We start from the raw sequence: 21,215 nt of genomic DNA, 5'->3' as shown, positions 1-21,215 counted from the left end.
ATATAGTGTTTAAAAACTACTCTATCACATTGGATCTTCCAGGTTCATAATATGGAATCTAGAAATGTCGGGCTGGAAGGGACTTTGAGAGGTCATCTAGTCCAGCTCCCTGTGCTGAGATAAAACCAAGTACAAAAACAATAATCCAACAGGAGAAAGGCACGGTCTAGAGATTAGGATAGGAAGAGGATAGGAAACTAAGTGGTCCCAAGTTTTAATTCTAGCTCTGAGTGTCTCCACCTGTTGCCTTGGACAAATTACTTCTGCCCAGATTGAGAAATGTGGCCTCTAATGTTGGATGCCCATCGTTAGACACTGAGGACCTGATTTTCAGAGATGCCGCGCATCCATAGCTCCCACTGCTTATGCCTGGAGCTTTGAGAGCTAAGCACTTCTGATAGTCAGGTCCTTGGTGTCTACAGTTGGGCATCCAAAAATGGAAGCCTCTGAAATTTGAGACTCTGTCCATAAATTTGGCCAAAAATTCTCTTGGCCGAATCTAAGATTGGGATACTTATTCATATGTTCCCCTGCGAGGCAGTTAAGTGTTAAGCATTAAATTTAAGGAAGTAAGCCCAAAATTCAACAGCTTTTCCCTTTCAGATGGCTTCTTGGCAGTAATTCTGGTGCAGCACATGAAGCCCAAATTTCTGCACAGGTTCCTTGGAAGCTAAAGTGCTGGTTTTATCCAACATTAAGTGAAGTGTGGGCTCTTCTGCCAGCAAAAGCGTAAACTAGCGTGGCATATCTCAGTTTTAAAAACCAATATTGCTGTCTTAAAATAAAAGTAAACCACCTTCAGCCCCTCAGCTGCCCTACTTTAAACATGAATATTAAAGCAATTTTTCTTTAGAAATAGTCATATAGTTCCTGACTAAGTCTATTTAAAAGAACGGTCATTTCAACCTGCTCAAATCCAATTTTTGGTGCTGAGCCACTGGAAGAAGACTAAAACAGGCATTTAAAATCCACTTTGGAATGCCAACGGGGGGGTAAGTTACGTCCATTTTAACCATTAATATTTTGTTACATTTCAAATTCCCCTTTTGATACATTTTGTCCTTGGGCTTATTATGTAACAGACTAAACATCTTTTACTACATTTTTAATCATTGCTTGAACTGCCCTATTTACTGTGCCTGACTTTGGACCCAATCTATACTTGTAACTCTGGCCAGGCTCTCACTGAAGTAATTGGGACTGGCCATTTTATTAAGAGTACACCGAGTATTCACTGTGGATCCCTAAAGCACAAGTTAAAAAAATCCCAGCTGTTAAATGCAGTATAGAAATCCTTGTAATATATGAAGTAATTTCATTTTTTCAGCAATGACACTATAATCCGTCAAGCACGGCAACTGCAGAATTACTTTCAATGACTTTTTCACATTCCCAATTTGCACTAAAAACACTTCTAATCAATACTTGTTACTGCAGAAAGTAAGCTCAGTGTACTGCAGCAGCTCATTGTGCACTGTATCTATTTAGGGCTTGATTTTAACAGCTATGCGGGTCAATGATAACCATAATTAAAATTTTAAAACGGGTCCAGTAACATTTGACTATGATATCTAAAACTACCTACATATTGCATTTTCACCTTAATGCCTAAATTCATGGCTCATCTCATGACCTAAATTCAGTGTGACTGGAACAGATTTCATAGTTTGTTTTCAGAGAAAAGGAAAAATAATCACTGAAAGGTTAAAGAACATGGTGCCTACACTCTAGACAGAAGCAGCTTCCCTCCCATAGATTTTTGGGGACAGGGGAGTGTTTGGGGGGATAGAGGAGGAAGAGCTTCCTCTGTGGAATAGGCCAGATGTCTGTCTGGCCCCTGAAGAGTACTTTGCTGGGCCAGGAATCCATACTTCAGGATTTGGAGAATCAGCAAGGGGAACATATGTCTCTTCCCTATCGCTCCACAGGGAATCCTCAGAAAAGTTAATGCCTTAACTACTACTGTGCTGTGATTCATCCCTTCAGAATACTCTAGGGGCAGTGGCTGGTGTGAGAAACCCTAGCATTTTAGCTACCATGAAGCTGTGCTGTCTGCCAGGATATTTGGGGGAAGGAAAGCAGACCATCTACAAACTTGGCCTAACCCCCTTCTACTTCTCTAAGGGTGGGGAGAAAACCCTACCCAGTGAGGGAAAGATCTGAGGGAAAAGTTTGTCTCTTTAATTTCTTCTCCCCCTTTTCATAAGTACCTGTATGGGGAGAAGAAATAAGTTGCACAATTTTAATAGCATGTAATTAACTATTGGAACAATTTACCTAGGGATATGGTGGATTCTCCAGGACTTGAAGTCTTTACATCAAGACTAGATGTCGTTCTAAAATATATACGCTATTTTAAGATGTAGGAATTACTGGTTGAAATTCTATGGCCTGTGCTATGCAGGAGGTCAGATTAGATCAGTGGTGGGCAACCTGCAGCCCATCAGGGCAATCCGCTGGTGGGCTGCAAGACAATTTGTTTACACTGACCATCCACAGGCGCGGTTGCCCACAGCTCATAGTGGCCGCGGTTTGCCGTTCCCAGCCAATAGGAGCTGCGGGAAGCAGCGTGGGCCACAGGGACAGCTCCTATTTGCTGGGAAAGGTGAACTGTGGCCACTGGGAGCTGCGGGCGGCCGTGCCTGGGGATGGTCAATGTAAACAAACTGTCTTGCAGCCCGCCAGCGGATTACTCTGATGGGCCGCAGGTTGCCCACCACTGGATTAGATGATCATAATGGTCCCTTTCTGAAACTTAATATATTAATCTTTTCCTCTTAATGTTGTAACCACTGCGGGGGAGGGAAAAAGCGGGTTTCCACAGGAGGGCATGATCCGTCCCATAATAGGGGAGCATGCATATAATTAATATGTATTTAGAAGAAATTCTCCAAGCCTTTCACAGACAAACCTGAGATCAGGCAAGTTTTGTTACGAATATGAAACTTGTCAAGGTTTAATGGATCTTTCAGAGTGCCTTGGAGTTTCAGGCTCAGTCCAAAGCAAATGAGGTTTGCAAGACTTTAAGGTTTAAAATTAACCTTAACCCCTTGTGAGGTTTATGGTGGTAAACTCAGTTTTATAGATGGGTAAGCTGAGGCACAGATACCTTAAGTAACTTGCTCAAGGCCACGGAACTGGGAATAGAACAGAAGAGTCCTGATAGCCACTCCCCTAGCTAACCACTGAACTACATACTTTCCCAGTTTTTAAAAGCAAAATGGGGCTAGGATTTCCAAAGAGAAGACATTTAATTTGCTTAATCAAGATGTTTATATTTTTCCTGCCTTAAAGTTACCTTCATTGTTAGCTGACATTTAAGCTTTAGCTTTCCATTCATTGGTATGGAATTACTAACATTCTCACTTAAATGCATTCCACATACAGCAAATGTACAATACTTATCTTCATGACATCTTCATACTACTACCATTATATGCAGTAGCAAGTCAGTAGACATAGCATCTTTTTAAATGCAATTAATAAAAAGGAACCATTGCTTAATATTGAATAATATGGGAAATACCCACTTGCATATTAAAATACATGATCATGAAACAAGGAACTAGGTAATATTTTGTGAATTAAAATATGTTCTGATTTGATATAATCCACACTGTTCGGCATGTAACTTTCATTTTTAACACAAATGCATTTCCCCCATGTAAGAACAGTATATGTATATTTGTAGAATTTAGTTTAATTTATTGCTCTTTCAAACACAACATATGCTTTGAACTTCCAAATTCATACTATATGGACTATATGCTCTACTAGGTTCTTCTGATTTTGTTATGTCCCCAAATTTATCAAATGATAACTGGCAATACAAACCTTATAGCTTTTGTCCATTACGAGATGTCCCTCACATCCTGTGGTTCACTAAATATATGCTTGTACATTAACTACATGCAGCTGACAGTCATGGTGAATAAAAAGAAACTTACTTTTATACGTTATTCTTGTTATGGTGTCTCTGTTTAGCATGCGATTTAGAAATGGATTTGATGATTCAGACACCTAAGGGAGAAAAATGAATGTCAAAAACTTTGTTATCACAAGCCTCACCTTTCAGGAAAATATAGCTTGTGTGTGTGTGTGTGTGTGTGTGTGTGTGTAAAGAGAGAGAGAAAAGTATGGAAAAAAAGATAGCTATGTCATTGCTTTGCAGGACTTTTGTGGGGAGAGGCATAATGAACTATAGATGGATATGTCTCTAACAGAAGTGGTCAGAAAGTTTGCAGCTAAAAATAAATTCAATGGAAAATAGAAGGAAAAATAAACACATGGATAAAAATGTGAAATAGGGTCTAGATCACAGCATAATTGAATTGGGTGGATTTATAGGTGATTAGCACTCTACTTGGTATTCTCTCATATCACGTGACATCTCCTGTATCTCCTATTTCAGGTCTCCTCCTCTCTCTGTTGTCTCTATTTCTTGTAACTTTTTATCTTTATTTAGAATTGTATGTTATCTGTGAGATTCCCAGCACCAGGCTATGCAGGCTGCAAGAGAAGTCTGACTGAGCGAATTGCATACTGTGGAAGGTTGTATGTAGAATATTACATTTATTAGCATTTTAGTTTTGCTATTCATTCTAGGATATTTTATTGCACTGTGAGTGGCAGAGCTAACAAGTGTTGTTGTCACTTAGTACATGCCCTCTAAAGTCCTGTTTATACAACACATTTATGTAGCTTGGTTGAGGTTCTGTACCTGGCCTCCTGGCACTCTCATCAATTATCCCTGCTGTCCTGTCCTGTCTGAGTTACAGTACGTTTCTTAGCAATTTGGATGGATGCTGCTGTGACACATGCAGGTTTCAAAACTCTTTTACTGTGAAGCTTGGTAATGTCATAAAATGTGTAATATAGCCATTATGGGTCTGAACCAGAATCCCACCTCCAAACTGCCCCCAAGCATTGGGAAGATTCTGTTCTGAATCCCCACCATTTGAGGAACAGGAAACCTCTGAAATCCTTGTAGTTGTGTCCCCAGATTATTTGTTTGTTTTTCCCCTCCCCATAGAACAAGCAGGGGATTCTCCCCCGAATTGGCTCATCCCCCAATATCAGGAGGTGGCCAGGGCATGCCTGATCAAGTGGTATATGGAACAGGAGCTGGTGCATTCAGTGCTTTTCTCTGTGAAATATTTTTTACCCCTCAACATTTAAACCTACTGAAATATTTGGCAGTAGGGGACAGTTCTGTTCAGTGGCCATCAAATACTTTGTCTATTTTGATGCACAATTGTTTCAGGGAATGATTTACACTGACTCAGACATTCCAAACAAAACATGCACTGTCACTATATATGGAAGGCAAAGACCCAAGTATCTGTGTGAAGGGAAACAACAAATCAGGTTCTACACTTCGGGTTACTCATTACATTAGGAGTGCAACTAAAGTAGTACACAGGAATGATGAAGTTATTCACACAGAACTGAAAATTGTGGGCAGTATCCAGGAGATGCTTCAATTCTACCCCTTTGCACAAACTACAGTTAACTCACTGGCCTCACAGTACAGTATATCAGGGAGGAAAGAGATAATCTGAAGATCTTTCTGACAAATACCTCAAATATTAGAGCTGTACAAAAGGCAGCAAGGAGGTCCAACTTTCCAAGATAACTGGTGAAATAGATATTTTAATTATGAGGTTGGTGTTTTGACAGTAAGTTTGATCCTTATAAATTTAGATCAGAGTATACTAAAAGGGATTTTTCTTTTCTTTTTTCTTTTTTTTAAAGACTGACTCTATATAATTTCTGTGAACATGGGCTAGATACTTTGAGGTGCATAGTAAATCAGAGCATTGTTCCCCTTGTAGGAGCAGCTAATGTTTTGCAATAAACACTTAGTAAGGCAAGGTGGAGGATATTGCCGCAAGGAGGTAATAAGAGGAGAGGAGGATTCTGAAGTGTTTGAATAAACTCTGAGCTCTGAGTATTAACATTAGATGTAGAGGAGTGTAGAGGGCATGTCTGGTATGAAGGCTAATAGATAATAATCGTATGTTCTTCTACCTGTGTGAAATGCAAAAAAAGTAAAAGACAACTAGATTTTCAACATTCTTTCAGTTGTAATAATCTAAGGTGTTTTAAATGACATTGATAGGGAAACTCATTTCTTGATTTATAACCAGTCACCACTCCTTTAAAATGCAATTGTTCTCTCTCCCCATTCCTCACCCCCACAAGAAAAGGGTTAATTTTAATTATATATTCACTTTTGCATCTTTTCAGACACCTCAAATCTGCAGAATTAATAACTTCCCTGAGCATTTTAATGTGAAACTATAAACTGCAATAGCTGTCGTTTATTGTATCAAATATGTTCGTTTCACTGTGCCTTGTCCTCCCTACCAAACTGTTTTCCCCCCACACGGTGTGTTTCCCCATTAGACTTCAGGCTCTGTGGAGTAGGGACAGTCTCTTTCATTATGAGTGTACAGTGCATAGCGCAATGGGGTCTCTTGACTTCTGACTGAAGCAACAGGCGCTGACCCAATACAAACGATGGTGACTAGTGCTAATTCTAAAATTCTGTTCATGGCAAAATCTCAGTAATTTAAACATTAGATAATATTTATGAAATTTAAATACTTACTTTCATAAATATAGAAACTACCACCAAGCCATTGGGACTTTTTGCAGCCTCTGTGACATTTGTATACAACTCATGGTTATAGTGGATTAGTTGAACCTAAAAGACGCAGGGGGGGAAATTATGATTAAACAGTGGAGAATCATACCGTGAATTTGTCTGTAAATACTATTTTGATATATATCCTGATTGTTTTTATTAGGATCCCCACCATGCTAGTAAACTTTCTAACAGTGCAATTTTTCAGAGGTTTTTGCAACATGCATGATTTTAATAATCTCCGTGACCATCTGGCTCAAACTGGCACAGCACCAGGGTGTCGTCTTCTAAATTGCTGTTAAGTGAATTTACCACATATGAAGTGCACTGCAGGGGTTGGCATAATTTCCCTGCTGCAACAATAGTTGCCATAGGCATCAAGTAATATGTACTCTTCAGCATCAGCTCAAACTCAGAGCTGTCAGGGGTTGAAATATTTTCACAAACATATAAGACAGAAAATGTTGTTGCGTTTTGTAGCTGTTTAAAATTCAAGAGACTAATGTCATTGGCCAAAATTTTCCAAATTGGTTGCCCAGAGTTAAGCACCTGTCATTAACGCTTGTCTTCCCTGGTTCCTCCTGCTTGTTTGTTGCATCAACTTGGCTGCATCTTGTCTTAATTTAAAATCTGTGTTTTAGGTGGTCAGGTCCTTGGAGCAGGGATTGTTTCTCTTCCTGTATGTCACACAGCACAAGGGGCTCAAATCTGATTGGGGCCTTTGGATACTACTGCAATATAAATAATAGTAATAAATAGCCTGATTTCTCAGGGGTGATGAATGCCCTTTACTCCCAAAGTAGTCAGAGGGAACTGTGGGTATTCAGCATCTCTGACAATCAGGCAACTTACCGAGATGCCTCGCTTTAGGCAACCAAGACTGAAAAATTAGTGCCACTGTTCCAGCATTTTTAAAAGCCCAGCAGCCTGGCATTTGGAATTTAAACTCCAGACCCTCAGAGGGTCATCGTGATTAAAACTTAACTTAATGGGAGAAAAAAAATCCACTGGCAAAAACAAACAAACAAAGGAAGAAAAAAAAAAGAAAATACCTTCATGGCATAAAAAAGTATTTTTACGACCCTGACTGAACTTACAGTGATTCACTGTGTACTAATTGGTGTGATATTATGCCAGGTACAGAGCATCATGTATGTTATATAATAATAATAGATTTTAGAAAATGGTCACGTCATTAAGGTCTAAATCTCTGTCCCTTTTGCAAATCCATAGAAAATGGGATTTATGAAGGGGGAGCTCACCAGCAACTGGGAGAAATGATCCTCCCCCAACATCTGGTCATGAAGCATTCTCCACAGCACTTCTATAGCTCAGACTATCATAGTGGCCACTGCTGACTTAAAGTACGAACTTTGGGTAGTAGATTCATATAGCTACACACCACATGGGCAGGTAGAAAAGGACTGAGCTAATGATTTACATTTTAGTATCTGAATTCAGAATATCTGAATACTTGGACCTAAGATCAGCACAGAAAATAGACAATATTTCCCAAACTTGGGAATTCTGATTTAAACTCAGATTTAAAATTTAAAAAAACTGTTACATTGGGCTGTCTGTTACGCTGGTGAAAATCCAGAGTGACTCCACTGGAGCCATTAATGATCTGGAGGATGGTGTGGATTGCACCCTCAGCAAGTTTGCAGATGACACTAAACTGGGAGAAGTGGTAGATACGCTGGAGGGTAGAGATAGGATACAGACGGTCCTAGACAAATTTGATGATTGGGCCAAAAGAAATCTGATGCGGTTCAACAAGGACAAGTGCAGAGTCCTGCACTTAGGAAGGAAGAATCCCATGCACTGCTACAGGCTGGGGATCGACTGGCTAAGCAGCAGTTCTGCAGAAAAGGACCTGGGGATTACAGTGGACGAGAAGATGGATATGAGTCAACAGTCTGCCCTTGTTGCCAAGAAGGCTAACGGCATTTTGGGCTGTATAAGTAGGAGCATTGCCAGCAGATCGAGGGACGTGATCATTCCCCTCTATTCGGCATTGGTGAGGCCTCATCTGGAGTAGTGTGTCCAGTTTTGAGCCCCTCACTACAAGAAGGATGTGGAAAAATTGGAAAGGGCAACAAAAATGATTAGGGGGCTGGAGCACATGACTTATGAGGAGAGGCTGAAGGAACTGGGGTTATTTAGTCTGCAGAGGAGAAGAATGAGGGGGGATTTGATAGCTGCTTTCAACTACCTGAAAGGGGGTTCCAAAGAGGATGGATCTAGACTATTCTCAGTGGTAGCTGATGACAGAACAAGGAGTAATGGTCTCAAGCCTCAGTGGGGGGAGGTTTAGGTTGGATATTAGGAAAAAAATTTTCACTAGGAGGGTGGTGAAACACTGGAATGGGTTACCTATAGAGGTGGTGGACTCTCCTTTCTTCAAGGTTTTTAAGATCAGGCTTGACAAAGCCCTGGCTGGGATGATTTAGTTGGGGAAGGTCCTGCTTTGAGCAGGGGGTCGGACTAGATGGCCTCCTGAGGTCCCTTCCAACTCTGATATTCTATGAAGTCAAAGGAGTTACACCAGCTGAAATGAGAACACAAACTGACTTCTGTATATTAATATCAAATACTGTTGGCAGAATTAAACTTGGAATTTTGAATTTAAAGAAACTTTGAAAAGTTTTATTCCATTCATACTTCTTGAACTCACAAAGTTTATGTTCTGCTTAGCTCACAATATCAGATTAATATCAGACCAAAGGTTCTCTTTTACCCTCCAAATGGCTAAAGTCTTCTATAGCCAGCAAAGAAGCTGCACCACAGAAGGCTTTCCCCACATGAGATGATCATGTTTATGGAGAAAAATCTTGCTAAAATGGGGCTTAATAACCACAATGACTCTGTCCCTATGACAGATAGAATGCTTAGTGCCCCAGTTGTGCAAGGACACAGTAGCAAAGATTGGTGTAGCAAGAGTTACCTGACTTTTTTGCGATGTATTTATTAAAAATAATAATGTTAAGGCCTTTGTTTACCACCAAAATATGTATGTCCATTAATATGTGAGCCAGCAGCAATCAAAGTTATGGCATACGTTTCTAAATCAAGCATAACCTACATGGTTACTGCCTCATTATTCATAACTTGAGAGAAATAAACGATGCCTTATAAACTTTGGGAGTATGCAGATACTACTTTTTCCTATAAGGTGCCTTGACCGCAAAATGCATCTGGCATGTTATGTGCAAATGCCTGATCTTGCTGCCCTGATTCACATAAAGTAAAACACCCAACCCCTACATACATGTTCAATAAAGGCATAGTTCTCAGCCTCAAGGATATTGGATGAGGTTATAAATTCCCTGTTTGCTTTAGTATGTTGAGCAGGCCTGGACCCTTGGCATACAGCTTTATCTTTTATAACTCTCGTTTAACTACCCAAAACAAAACAAAAAAACCTGAGTGTGAGGGTCAAAATGGTTGACAATGTATTCATTTTTTACTATTTTTCTCCTCTGCTGGATTGTGAACTATCAGTTGACCTTCCTACAACTGGCACGGTAGGAAATTTTTAAGCAAGACAAACAAACAACCTGGAAGCAGGAAGAAAAAATGTCAGAGTAGGCCACGAAGTCATATTCTGAGCTTTGAGAGCCAGCAGAGTTGGAGGAAGCATTAACTATCCTATTGTGGCATGTCTTCTAAAGGTCTTGTAAAGAATTAGTGGGAGTTTTCACTAAACTGCAACCAGAGGTTCCAGGCTTATTAGTCATCAGCTTGTGATATGACTGAATTTTTAGAACATCTTAGCCATGGGGACTGTGCCCTTGTTGACACTCTTAAGCTCAGCAGCCTATGTTCTGATTTTATTTACTAGCATTCACTCCAGCAGCCCAAGCTGGTCAGTGAATTTGTGAGGAAATAGGTCATGAAATATGCTTTAGATGGGATTTTCTCGTCTAGTAAGTCCCTGAGTTACCTAGGTCAGCTTTTGTTAATCTAATGAACCAAACTGTGAGTACAAGACTGGCCGGACTGAGTAAAGTAAAGATAAGAGACTGACTTCATCCTTCTTTCTTGTAAGTGGGAATCCCCATTGAGGACAACATGCAGAAACAGTGAGAAAACACCCAGTTCCCATTCCAGAGACAGAGTTTGTAGGATCAAGATTAAAAGGTGGAGTGAAGGGAAATCATAATGCTGGAATGGGGCTCTGCAATCCATGCCAAATGTCTGAGCTCAAATTGCAGGTGATTAGTGGGCATCTATGCGTGGGTGAATTAACAGGCTTGACCTGATGGGAAATTGGCTGACTAGTTAATTTATCCACTGTCCTATAATTAATCTCTCTTTCCTGTAACACACTCTGATCCAGAGGAACATTTGTACTTAGGGTGACCAGACAGCAAGTGTGAAAAATTGGGACACTTTTTTCGGGGTGGGCTGGGGTGGGGTGCATAATTGCCTATATAAGACAAAGCCCCTAGTATCAGGACATCTGGTCATCCTATTTGTACTATTTGGTTGAAACCCCCTCACCTGTACCAGTGCTTCCAATTGGTGCCTCTTCCCAGCTCCCTGTTCCTAAAGCCCTGCACACACAGACTATCCCTCCTTTCCCAACTGTTCAAATTGCTCCAGGGCTAGTCCCAAATAGTATGTTTAAAAAAAAACCCCTCAACATAGGTTGAGGCCCAACTTCCAGCCTTGCTAACTACCGTAGTGTGGAATGAGCTATTTTTACTAAGAAGAGCTGGTTAAAAAATGGGAAATTCTTTCTGTGAAAATTGTTGCCGAAAAATGTCCCTTTTTCCACAGTAAAAACACTGAGATTCAATTTTTTTCTAACCAGCTCTGCTAATTAGGGCCTTGATTAATCCACCTTTCCAATGAGGTAAAATAATGGACACAGTGAGAGGCCATAGTGGGAATGATTTAGGCTTTAGTATCATTATGGTACTATGATTAGTCATGCGGCCAAAAAGAAAAAATTACCTAATAAATCGAGGGAGAGACAAGGTGGGTAAGGTAATATTTTTTATTGGACCAGCTTCTGTTGGTGAGAGAGACAAGCTTTTGAGCTCCACTTGTCTGTGAAGTTTAAAAGCTTATCTCTCTCAACAACTGAAGTTGGTCCAAGAGCAGATATTACTTCATCCACCCTATCTTTTTCGTATCTTGGGACCAACTCTGGCTGCTGCAGCAACCCTGCCACCAATACATCAAAACAGTTAAAAATTCAGATTGTATCAACTCTCCTTCTCTTTTCCCCTCTCCCCTGGGAACTCAAATTCTATAAACAAGTAATTTGCATATCAACAAATCCTTCCAACTACCTGTTAATCAAAAAGTCCCTTTGGATGAGTCTGACCTGCCAAACAGCACTGTATATAATAAAAATTAAAACCTTCTAAAGCATTCATTTTATTCCCTTTGTTCATAACATGCTAATTAACAACAAGAATCAATTTATGTTAGTAATTGCTGAATAGTCAGATTGGTAATGTACACCAAATACAATCTCCAAACAAGCAATTTCCTCCATCAAAATCAAGCTGATAAGCAATTTAGTTAAAATGCGTTGCTAGATAGCCCTGATTCTGCTGCCATTGTGTACAGTGGCAAAACTCCCATGGGACTGGTATTGAGTGGACACATAGATCTTGGTTCTCATGATATTAATTGACTACATCAAACGTTTTAATAACCAGATTGGCTTAATTTTTCAAGGCAACTAGATTTAAACTCCATTTATAATGACAAGCCAACTACTCTAAATCAACTGAGCAGATGGGGGATTGCAGCTACTTCAATTTAATTCCAGCACAAGAAGTTCATTGTATTACAAATGTTTTTTTTGTAAAAAAAAAAAAAAAAAAAAGAAAAAAAGAAAAAAAAGCTTTATGCTGAAGATCCCCAAATGTGCTTGTCTCCAGTAACTGGGTATTCACCTACAGGCTACTGAACTGGTTGAGGAATTAGTTTTTGAAAACTATTCCCCAAATATGCAGAAGCATAAAAATTGCATAAAGAAATGGGGTGTGTGTGGGTGTGAGAGAGAGAGAGTGTGAATGAGTGTGCATTAATTTTGCAGGTTTTGCCTTTAAGGAAAATACCTACAGAATTTAATACAGAGCATTAAACTGTCTCTGAGTTTTTTTTGAAAGAGCAAAGTGCTTGTTAATCTGATTCAGGGAGACCCAGAGTCCTCAGCTTCTATTTTCAAGAATCTTCAGTTTTATCCTCTAAGTAAACAACTGTTTTCCCACAGTTGCAGATGAGGGTGTGTAGTCTGAGCTGAATCAGACGCTGCTGCTTTCTTTGTTCTATTGCTGCTAGCTGGTTCTGAAATACTGTAGTCTGCGCCTTTCAATTATTCAGTCTGAGGAGGAATTGCAGAGATACTTTGAGTTCTGAAACAGAGATGTTGTCTAGGCTGGGATTTGTACCAATCTCATCCACCAGTGTAGCTGTACCAGTGCAAACTTCTCGTATAAACTGCTATAAAGCACAGTTTGTACCAGTGCAGCTTGCCTTGATTTCAAGTAGGGGCAAGATCCACCAGTGCAATTTTCAGTTTACTCTCTCAATAGCAGGAGTTTGTTCGCATATATGTGGCTGGCCACTAATGGCTGGAATCAAGCCAAATTCCCAGGGTAGGCAGGCTCCCACTATCCAGTATTGTAGTTGGATTTAAGGTAACGTCTTGTATGTGCTTTCTGTTTGCATGGCTCCACTATCTTGGCTGTCCTCTTGATCCAGCTGCCCCTCCCGTGCCTTTTTATAGTTTTGTCTTAGTGCTCAAAAAGGTTTCCATAGCAGCAAAAAAATTAGCAGTTGAAATGAGAATCTCAAAAGGATTCAGCCAGGAGCTCCTGGAGACACTGCCCTGCTAGATCACATCACCTATAAAAGGTTTGGATATTGATTATCTCATAGATTGTTACTGCTGCAGCTGTAACCAGTGGAAATCCTTGGGGAGAGTTCTGGCAGGGTAGTGGTTTCTGTTTGGGGAGGGATCCTTTTCCCCACTGGTCCAAAAGAGCCCAGATTTTTTTAAGCTTTAGGGCACCCTGGAAGGCCTATCAATACTCTTGGACTTTTCCAGAAAGAATGAGGTGAGGTATTTAAGGTGACTGTATTATCTGTGGTAACTCTCTGTGTTATGAACTTACAGCTTTGTAGGTTGTCCTATAGGTGGCTTATTAGTTTGTTGTTTTTTCTGTTAAAGATATTTATCCTTAGGTTGTATGTTTTATATTCGTACAGTGCTTTGGGATTGGAGATATGATTAATACATATAAGTATTAATTATAAAATGGGGGATAAATTAAAGAATTGCATAGTCGATCACTTAAAGTCACAGTACAATGAGCATGGCAGTGCTACATGGGTATTTTGTTTTCCCCACAAAAGAAATTCATATATTTTTCACTGAACTAATTAATGTTTTATTTATTAGGATGTTCTTCAGTGTTAGGCATGCAGGTCTTTTCTTTCTAGTTTCTATATACAGAATGGTCATTTTCAAACTGTCCTGTGTGCAGCAGGCCTATATAGAAAAGTCCCAGTATAGAATTCTATAGGATGATTTAAAAATATATAATTCTCTATTAAAGTCTATAAATTTTCAGAAGTAACTTCTATAGAAACTTGTGAAATACCTATTGTAGTCTATCGGTTTAATCCCTATAATGTTCAGTAGGACTTTTTCCGTAAAGCGTGGTGCTTAGACCCTATAGAGTTAAGCTTGTTCCTTAGACAAATCTCACCTTTCAAGTGATGGCATTGTTCTTTTTTCTTTAACAAACTCACAGTCCATACAGTGAGGAAAATCCCTTTAAGTTCTGCTTTGAGTTTCAGGGCTCTTAAACAATATACATTCTTGTTATATGCTATTGATTTCCTTTGGAAGACTCTCCCACTAAGATTAATTTGCCAAAGAACAACAGATAGTTCTTTGTTTACCTTGAGCAACAGAAGTTCTGTTTTTCAGGGAGAGGGAGGGAATTAAGATTTATCACTCTCATATTAGTCAATGAAAATCCAAAATGTGTCCTTGTTCCATCTCTTCCAAGAATGTACATTGGACCAGAAGCACACACACAAGTTTTTAGATATCTGAGGTTGGCAGCACTGGGAGTATCAGTATGAGCTGACTACAGTATATCAGGAGTAGTCTACTATCCCGTATCCCATGCACTGAATTGTTTACATGCACTGCTCAGTCTGGTAAGGCTTCCTCTTTGCAGAATAACATACTGTTGACATTATAGATCAGTTTCTGGCTAATGTGGGGGAAAGGGCCTAACTCCTTCCCTTAAGAAGCATGTATGTATGTATATATGCATGTGTATATCATTAAAAAGCTTAATTATTACGCACGTATATTTTGCTTGAGACCAGCTCGAAATATTTATTAGATTGATCCGATGTCAGATGCAGTTCTTTCTGGATGCCAAGAGATACGCTACTTGACTTTTCTCTTGATCCCATACCCCAGTAAAGCATGCTGCATAGCTGGTCATGTGGAATGCTTCCGTTGTGGCATTTGATCAAAACCATTTGGCCAAGCAAGAGGAGACTGCCGTGCTAGCTTTCCTGGGCACCACAAATTCTATGGCTTCTATTCAGCAATCTTTTAAAAATACCTGTGAAATATGGTTGTTTATCATGAGATTACATATGCATACTAGATTAAACGTTAGATCGCTGCAAGGGAACAATACAAGGTTCTTTAGCACTGAGATATGGAGAATTATTAGACTGATGGAATTTAAAATCCCACAGTCCATTACACAGAATGTTCTCCTTACTGCTGTTGGGAGTAATGGAAATAACCTTTGTCCTACCTGCAAGTGTTATAATTGAGCATATAACCATCTTGATTTGTAAATGACAAGGACTCCAAACAAAGGGAATGACAGCAGGGAACAGTACCGTTATACAAGGCACTGGTGAGACCTCACCTGGAATACTGTGTGCAGTTCTGGTCTCCCATGTTTAAGAAGGATGAATTCAAACTGGAACAGGTACAGAGAAGGGCTACTAGGATGATCCGAGGAATGGAAAACCTGTCTTATGAAAGGAGACTCAAGGAGCTTGGCTTGTTTAGCCTAAGTAAAAGAGGGTTGAGGGGAGATATGATTGCTCTTTATAAATATATCAGAGGGATAAATACCGGAGAGGGAGAGGAATTATTTAAGCTCAGTACCAATGTGGACACAAGAACAAATGGATATAAACTGGTCATTGGGAAGTTTAGACTTGAAATTAGATGAAGGTTTCTAACCATCAGAGGAGTGAACTTTTGGAATAGCCTTCCAAGGGAAGTAGTGGGGGCAAAAGATCTATCTGGCTTTAAGATTAAACTCGGTAAAGTTTTATGGAGGAGATGGTATGATGGGATAACATGATTTTGGTAATTAATTGATCTTTAAATATTCATGGTAAATAGGCCCAATGGCCTGTGATGCGATGTTAGATGGGGTGGGATCTGAGTTACTACAGAAAATTCTTTCCTGGGTATCTCGCTGGTGAATCTTGCCCATATGCTCAGGGTTTAGCTGATCGTTATATTTGGGGTCGGGAAGCAATTTTCTTCCTGGGCAGATTGGAAGAGGCCCTGGAGGTTTTTCGCTTTCCTCTGTAGCATGGGGCACAGGTCACTTGCTGGAGGATTCTCTGCTCCTTGAAGTCTTTAAACCACAATTTGAGGACTTCAATAGCTCAGACATAGGTGAGAGGTTTTTCGCAGGAGTGGGTGGGTGAGATTCTGTGGCCTGTGTTGTGCAGGAGGTCAGACTAGATGATCCTAATGGTCCCTTCTGACCTTAATATCTATGAATCTATCTATGAACAGCTAATCTGTAACTGTAACATTTTTTATTATACTATGCCGCCCAATAAACTGTTGTGACACCTGATTTAGAGTGAACACAGAGTACAGAGCATATTTCCAGTCCAGCAGGAAAGGAGAAGCAAACTGAATTGCTCTGGTAGACAAGTTAAGTGTTTGGATGCAAAGTCTTTGCAGCAAGTGACTTAGATCTCATTAAGGAAAAAAAAAAGATAAAGTTTTGTATATACAAGGTTTATTAACAACAGTTAAAGGAATAGATTTAATTTTAATGTAATTGGCGTCCATTCAGTAATGAAACTGTAATGAATGAAAACCAAGAAATAAAGTATTTGACTGTCATATCTTAAAATACAGATGTTGCTATAGTTCTTTTAAAATAGACCTCAGGAAGAGGAGAGAGGTCAGAATTCTTTTGTCACATTCATTCTCTGGATCTGAAATTAGTTTATTGTCCTCGCTTTGTGAGAGAGATTCTGCAATTTCTGTGATGTACACAGACATTACCATCTACTTTGTATTTAAAAAAAAAAAGTAATTTTTAGATATGGTCTAAAGCAGGGGGTCTCGAAGTTCATTGCACCACAACCCCCTTTTAACAACAAAAATTACTACATGACCCCAAGAGTGGGGACCAAAGCCTGAACCCCACTGGCCCAGGCCGGGGGGACCAAAATCCGAGCCCCGCCACTCTGGTGGGGAGGGCCAAAGCCTGAGCCCCATCGTCCCAGGAGGGGGGCCTGTAATCTGAGCCCTGCCACCCACAGCTGAAGCCGTTGGGTTTGGCCCTGGGTGGTGGGGCTCGGGCTTTGGTCCCGGGCCCTAGCAAGTCTAAAACCAGCCCTGGTGACCCCATTAAAATGGGGTCATGACCCACTTTGGGGTACCAACCCACAGTTTGAGAACCCCTGGTCTAAATAAGTGAAAGAAAGTAGGTGTCCTGCAAGATGTTATGGCATTTGGCCACTGTGAGTGATATATCAGGGTTTTTAGCACATTTGATCTTGCTTGCTGTTTTTCCTTCTTGCCAATACCACTCATCACTTCAGGAATTGAGTGGAAAACAGTGATGCAGTGGAAGGTGCAATCTTGCTGATGCTATGACATAGGGTCTAATCCTGCAAGGTTCAAAAGGTCCTAAATGCTCAATGGCTTGAATGGGATGTGAAGATGGACAGTTCATTTCTTTCAGGATCAGTTCTACAATGACCATCTGAAAGCACTTCTGTTGCAAAATATAAAAACAGAGCACTCCAAGTCAGTAGATGCTATTTCAGTAGCTGAGCTAGTACTGTATTTGGGACAATGTGTATTTTTTTCTGCTCTCGCTTGTTTCTAAAAATCCCCCCCCCCCCACCAAAGGGTTTCAACCACTGTATGTTTGTTAACAAAATTTGGTGAAATGATCTACAGACTACATTAGAACACATGCTCTGAGCTTTCCTGACACCTGTAGGGATGTCCATATGTGTACAAGAATATGTCTGTATCTCTGATTTTTTACTATATAAAAGACAGAGTCACGATTAGTAAATTCCAAGTCTTAAAAGTCTTTTGAGTTTATTTCATGCACTGTATTCTTTGGACAACTTCTCATTTATTATTTTGTTAAGCTCTTCCTTACAGCATGCTTGGCATTGCATAAGGCACAGATACCTGCCCAAGAGAACTTGCGTTCTAGAGTATCATAAACAGCCAGTTTTTTGAAGATATGTAAAACAAACGAGACAATATTACAGTTATGTTTGCCATTAGATCAAAAAATCCGCCCTGGTTGGCATGAGCTGGAACAAATCCTTAAAAACACATAAAAGCAAATGTATTTGTTTATACTGATCTCAAAAATATTATTTGAGCCTATTAACCAATAGATTATTCTTCCACCTTAGACCCATGGTCCTCCTTAATGAACAGCCTTAATTATTTCTCAAGGAACAACTTGCAGGCCCTTGTCAAATGATGAATATACTTTCATACTGTTTTGGTCACTCCAGAGCTACTTCAGAAAGGAGAAGGTAGATTATAGTTTGTCATAGTCTGTTATAGCCTGCAGCTGTACAGTAACTAATATTTTTGTACTGTATTGCCACCTTCTTGATCCTGCTATGAAAAAATATTGCTATTACTTTAAAAGGTAAAATAAATAATTACAAAAATTACAAACACCTTTTTTTAATCCTCTTGTTGGGTGAAATCCTGGCTGTATTGAGGCCAAAGGCAAAACTCAAACTGACTTCAGTAGAGCCAGGATTTCACCCTGGGGGTCCAATCCTGCAAAGTCTCTCCAAAGATTCCTCTCAAGGAGATTAAAGTTTGGAAGATTGGGTACTAGAAAATATTGCTGACACACTTTAAGTAGTTAAGAGTTATGATGCATGTTAGTTGTCTTTTTGCATAACTGAAACATTTGTCTCTCTCTCACAGGGTGATCCACCAAGAAATATTAATGTTGCCCAAGATGCTATTATTCACATACTCCTTATTAATTAATCCATACATCTACTTGTCTTTTGTTGTTTTATTTTGCTAAAATCACAGGAATGGTATGCTTTTATATGTTGGTATATTGGTGAAATAAATTTTACCTGACCACCTAGACTTCCAGCAGTTTACTTAGCATTTTATCACACTGCTGTGTGGTTTCAAGATTAAAGTAAATTAAAAAGATTAATTAAATTTACTACAGCAAAGTAGCAGAATGCCAAAAACATCTGTTTCATATCATTTTATTTTATAAATCTCTAGTATCTTTGGCATCCTCACTGTATTAAAAATAAAGGCCTCTTGGCCTTTTGTTTAGCCTCTTGGTGACAAATTGCTTTTTGCATTTTATTGCTTTGGCCAGTTATTGTATATCTTAAAAAAGGAGAAAAAAAAAGCAGACCCACACTACGGGCATCATTAACACTGGATTAATAGTCGTCTCATCTAAATACATAACCGTATGCCACCAATTACCCTAAACAAATAAGAAAATACAGGATTCTAGTTTTTCCTTTAAAATAGATTAGGGCTAGGAAGATGCAGTTAAAAGAGGAGTTCCGTCTTGTATTAGCTTGTGAAAAGACACCTGTATAAAGGTATTTGATATGAAATGCAATAGTCAGTAGTTAACTCTGTACCTGGTTGTGAAACCTACGTAAAATAGTTATGCACTGGGAATTAATACTTAAACTGCAGATTATGTAAAAAACTTTATTATGACCAAATGGTGATATTACCGCAGAGTAATGGCTAGCAAGCTTTGTCTGTGATTCCCCTGCAAGGAGCTAACCTCATGAGTTACTCTCATCATATGACCTTTTACAATTAATTAACAGTTGCTGTTTAGGTAATTCCTCTTGTTATATTGAGACATACAAATGAAGGGTGAGTGAGTGTCTTAAACTTTCTGGTGCATCTGTTCCCAAAAAATAGGAATGGTATTTTAGGTAAAGATCAACCACAAACTTCTTACGGGACTCCCTGAGCCACTGCCCTGGCTGCATCTCCCATCAGCATGTAAAGGGATTTCTGACCAAAGAATTTTACAAGTAATTTTGACTACTCTTTCATGTCAGGTATGCTAGATGCTCAGATACCATGCCTAGATAGGATGTAGCTTTTATGTATCCAGTTGCATTACAGGGCTCTGACTTTCTGGAAGAATTGTGCATGTCCTAGTGGTCAATCTATTAAGTGGTTTCTACAAATAAGAAAAATGATGCAGTGATGGCCTGGACTAATTTTTTGGTCACTGTGTTACCATGAGACACTGTTTCAGAAGGAGACTGATGCTTGGCCATTGTATGATGGAATTGCATTAACGAAGCCATTCTCTCTCTCTCACTCTGTGTAACACCAGTGTAGCTATCTGTTTACCCTGTCAATAGAAAAGTACGATATGCAGATATTCCTGTACTGTATAAGCGATGTGCAACAGCAAACACAGATCAAAGAATAAAAGAATGAGAGGAGTATTTTCACACTGACATTAATCATTGACTTAGGCTGGTGAAAACCTTCATGTTGACAAAAAATCCCCTATACCAATCTGCAAAAAGTTGTTAAACTCGGTGTTGACTCGATGGTCAAAGAAAATATTAGCATTAACACTATAAATTAGGAACAAACAAAAAAGGAGAAAAGAATTCAACAGTTTTGCCTATGACAAGTACATGTGTGAATTAAGAATATTTTCCAGTGACCAAAAGAAAGGTGAAATAAATGGGCAAAGGTTCTCAAAATTTAAATTACCATAATGTTAGTTCATGAGACAACTGGAAAATGAAACTGATGCTTGACCTATTTTCACTGTCCAACCTAGGTAAACTAGTAAAAAGAAAACTTCCATAAAGAAAAATATACTAGATTAAAATATTTATTTCAATTTTAATAATCTATAGTTGTTATAACAGGTAAAATCTTCCTTGAAAAGCAGATTTTTATTGTGAAAGTGTACCTTCTAAATTAACATCTTTGCAAACTTAGGAAATACAGCCACATGGATGTTTGCTGCATGGCTTACTGACAAATGGTTCTCTCTCTTAAATGCTTTACTCTTCAGATAGTCCAGTGGTTAGGGCACTAGTCTAGGATTTAGCAGTCCCTGGTATGCCACAGATTTCCCGTGTGATGTTCAAAAGCAAGTCACTCAGTTTCTGTAAAATGGGGATAAATATTACTACCCTACCTCACAGGAGTTGTTGTGAGGATGAATACGTGAAAGATTTCTGCGGTGGTCAGGTACTACATCAAAGG

At 39.3% G+C, this 21,215-nt stretch overlaps 1 protein-coding gene across 1 annotated transcript in view; it reads right to left on the bottom strand.

Annotated features, from left to right (window-relative positions):
• Nucleotides 1–21,215, bottom strand: part of CA10 (carbonic anhydrase 10) — a 331,719-nt gene that overhangs the window by 12,373 nt on the left and 298,131 nt on the right. Inside the window, exons 5-6 of the mRNA XM_077834188.1 lie at nt 6,614–6,709; nt 3,948–4,020 (exon numbers count right to left, since the gene is read on the bottom strand). Of these exons, the coding sequence (XP_077690314.1) occupies nt 3,948–4,020; nt 6,614–6,709 (169 nt within the window). The remainder of the gene's footprint in view (nt 1–3,947; nt 4,021–6,613; nt 6,710–21,215) is intronic.

Source organism: Eretmochelys imbricata, chromosome 14 (genome assembly GCF_965152235.1).
Source record: "Eretmochelys imbricata isolate rEreImb1 chromosome 14, rEreImb1.hap1, whole genome shotgun sequence".
Classification (NCBI taxonomy): Eukaryota; Metazoa; Chordata; order Testudines; family Cheloniidae; genus Eretmochelys; species Eretmochelys imbricata.
This window is presented reverse-complemented; position numbering and strand designations above follow the sequence as displayed.